At 31.4% G+C, this 3,344-nt stretch overlaps 1 protein-coding gene across 1 annotated transcript; it reads right to left on the bottom strand.

The window, feature by feature from the left end:
- Window positions 1-2,253, bottom strand: LOC131177360 (uncharacterized protein At3g17950-like). Its single transcript, XM_058142329.1, has 3 exons — window positions 1,947-2,253; window positions 1,549-1,698; window positions 1-671 (listed from the first exon to the last, which is right to left on the bottom strand). The coding sequence occupies exons 1-3, from the start codon at window positions 1,956-1,958 to the stop codon at window positions 195-197; spliced, it is 639 nt and encodes a 212-aa protein (XP_057998312.1). The 5' UTR covers window positions 1,959-2,253; the 3' UTR covers window positions 1-194.
- Window positions 2,254-3,344: the final 1,091 nt, after the last annotated feature.

A 3,344-nucleotide genomic window follows, 5' to 3' on the forward strand; every position in this document is an offset into this window, starting at 1 on the left:
TCAGCTAACCATGCGAGATACCTCTGCACTAGCACAAGAATATATGTGAGTCCATTGGTGTAAAATGGACTATATGTGTAAGACATTGATCTAAAGACAAACAAAAACTGAGTTTATTTTTCAGTTCCCCTACCTAGGACATGAAGATCAAATCATCAATGGAAGACAAAAAAAATTTTGGACAAGCTTAGTTCCTAACAGGGCTGTCCACACATGCAAGAAAATAGGACTGGAACTCCATGTCTACTGCTATGATCTAACCTTCCATTTCTTCTCCTTTCAGCATCAGTCTCATGCCATGGACTTACTCTAGGAGGAGCAACTTGGCCATTAACAAATAGTGAATTAGGTTCTGTGCCAGACTGAGCTAGGGAAAGTTCATCAGGTCCATAAATATTAGGGCTTTGATTCCTTCCATATTCATTAGCAGCTCTTCTCTCTACAGCAAGAAAATGGGCAAGAGAAGGAGGATTGTTCACACTTTGAGCATCAGTGGTGTCTCTTGAACATAAAGAGAAAAGCCATGTTTTGGGTTTTTTGTTGCTCTTCTTTTCCTTTATTACTTCGACTTTCCTTACCCTTGATGATTTCCTGGAAAGCTCCAATATGTTGGAAACACCAATAAGGCTCCCCAGAGTAATGCTTCTGTCATGGAAGAAAGATCCTGTAGACTGAATTATTCATAGAGAAAAATGAGACAGATTAGCCAAATAATACCAGATTGTGTAAAAATTCAATTTTTTATCTGCTTAAACATCCAAGTCACAATAAAGGTTGAAAAAAGTCCAGCCAAGTTCTGCAAAATGAGGTTTTGAGGTTTCCAAGTACTGAGAAGCTTAATAAGTCCTGTGTTTTAGCTTCATTGCTCTCTTTTGACAAATTCTGGCCTTCCACACTCTCTGCATTCACAGAACTTTTAAGCTTAATCTGGACAAAAATGCAAGATATGTTCTTAAATGAATGGTTGATATGCAAAAACTATCAGAATCAAGAACTGTTTGAAGGCATTGCTTAGGTCCACATTACTTAGACTAACATGTAGTAATACTTGGAATTATCAATATATAATATAACTACGATTTTTAAGTAAAAATCAAGTAACAGTTCACCAGACCCAAAATAATGAAGTGTTTGTGCATTGAAATGATTAGGGAACCAAATCATTATAGTGTGCATTACCCCATGGAATGTGGGGTTCATTATAAGCATTAAGAAAACTTTGCTTCAATGCCCAAATAGTCTCCTTTCAAATGAGTGCAGATTGTTTCATTAAGCCCAACTGTTGAAACAGAGAACCATGTCAGGAAACAGCAATTAATTTCGAGTTAAATAGCAGAATCGTCAAGCATATTTAGGCATGAACAAAACAAACCAAAAGGAAACAAAAACAACTATACGAGCTACAGTCTTAGTAGTGTCATATATGTCTTTTTGGGTACTTAAAATCCTAAATTAAGCCCCTAAAACTCAAGGGTAATGACGAATGGAGAAATTTAGGTACCCAAAGAAAAAAAAAAATTAAATAAATTTTCTGCCATCTCTACTGACCTCTGTGTCTAAATCTGATGAGGAATCTGTTGAGGAAGTTGGAGAACCAGTGAGTAAAGTGTTGAACGATACTGATCCAGAAAATTCACCAGTTCTAGGTAAAGCAACTCTCACATTAAGGGGCTGCAAACCCAGAGGCCACCCTTCTTCCTACAATCCATCACAATCACTATATTATCAAAAACCTTTAACATCATAGTCTGGGAAAAAAGAAAATACAGAATATAATTGTACTATCATCTGAAACAATAACAATGTGACAAAGAAAATTATAGCAAAAGAACACAAACCCACATTCAGAAACTCAGAGAAAAATCTTAAAAAAAGGAAAAAAAAAATCTAAGGGACAACCCATGAGGGATAATACAGGAGAGTGAAATAGAAGACAAAATAACTACCTGTTGAGCCATATATACTGGCACCAGAAGTACTTGCAATTCATATATATGCTTCTCTTGATTGGTGTAAGTAGAAGAAGAAGTCACAATGATGCCTGTGTCATTTCCTTGGTGTTTTCTTCTCTAAAAGACAAGTTGCTGTTCGTTGGATAGATTCTGAGAAGCTGAGAAGGGTAAACTATAAATAGATGTGTGCTTCACTTGCACTGTAGCCCAACAACAATGGCTCATAATATGGCATCAAGTGAGAGTAAAAACAAGCAGAAAAGGGCCTCAAAAAGAGAAAAGACTTGTCATTTTTGTGCATTTTCTTCCTTCTTAGCTTTACTCGAACTTTGTTGACTAGAAAGAGAAAGAGGAAACACAATTATTTGTGGCTTTATCAAATTGTTGAAGTGAACTACACAGGCTAAGGACCAAGGTTAGGTTAGGTTCAGAAAACTGTGCATTAAATGGCAGAATTACCCTAATCATCAAACAGTCAAATCCTTTTAACGGTTTTACTTCATTTTTAACTTTTTTAAATTATGCTTATAAACGAACAAATTTTAAAATACAGTATTATAATCCGTAACGAATTTAGAAATTTTTTTTTGTCAATATATGAAAAATAAACATATCAAAAATAAAATTTTCAAATTGATATTCAAGTATCAAAGTTTTATTGTTTAAAAATTTAATAAGATTATAAAATTAAGTGAATTTAACTAATATTTTCATGTAAAAAAAATAGAGCTACTAAATTTAAATAATTAATACAAATAAGTAATTTATTTTTATATTTATCAAAAAGAAAGTTCAATAATTAAATTTTTAAGGGGTCAATTTAAATATTTATATTTATATGTAATATTTTAAGAAAAAAGAGTTAATCGACTCTTTTTTTTTTATATTGTGAAACTGTCAATTATTATAACTATTAATTATGATGAATTTTATCATAATTAAAAATTAAAATATATCTATTATACATATAACGATTGCATTGAATAAATTTTAATACAAATATAAGGCATTAACAAGAGTCAAGACTCATTCAACATTTAAAAAAATATTTTTAAAAAAATTCTTATATTATGATTTATGTAACAAACGTTCATCCACTGCTGAATTGCTAGTTTAATTGTTAATTTATTTAAATAAGGATTATTATAATTTTAAAGTATAAATATATGAATTTTATCACATATATTATATTTAAATTCAGTTAAAACAAGGACAATAATATTCAAAGCATATACCATTGAAATCCCCCATTAATTAATAGTCAAAATTCTAAGGTACTGAGGGGACCCTAAAATATTATTCCCTCCTCTTACCTTTTATTTCAACTAATTAAGAAGGAAATCATAAGATGAATTTTAAAAAATTATAAAAATGACTACCGTGTTTAGTAGA

Source organism: Hevea brasiliensis, unplaced genomic scaffold (assembly GCF_030052815.1).
Source record: "Hevea brasiliensis isolate MT/VB/25A 57/8 unplaced genomic scaffold, ASM3005281v1 Scaf422, whole genome shotgun sequence".
Classification (NCBI taxonomy): domain Eukaryota; kingdom Viridiplantae; phylum Streptophyta; class Magnoliopsida; order Malpighiales; family Euphorbiaceae; genus Hevea; species Hevea brasiliensis.

Bases quoted from the DNA above. Each gene is read 5' to 3' on its own strand.
- LOC131177360 (XM_058142329.1), bottom strand. The intron at 672-1,548 runs GTCAGTAGAGAT...TGAATAATTCAG, and splicing joins CATCAGATTTAGACACAGAG to TCTACAGGATCTTTCTTCCA.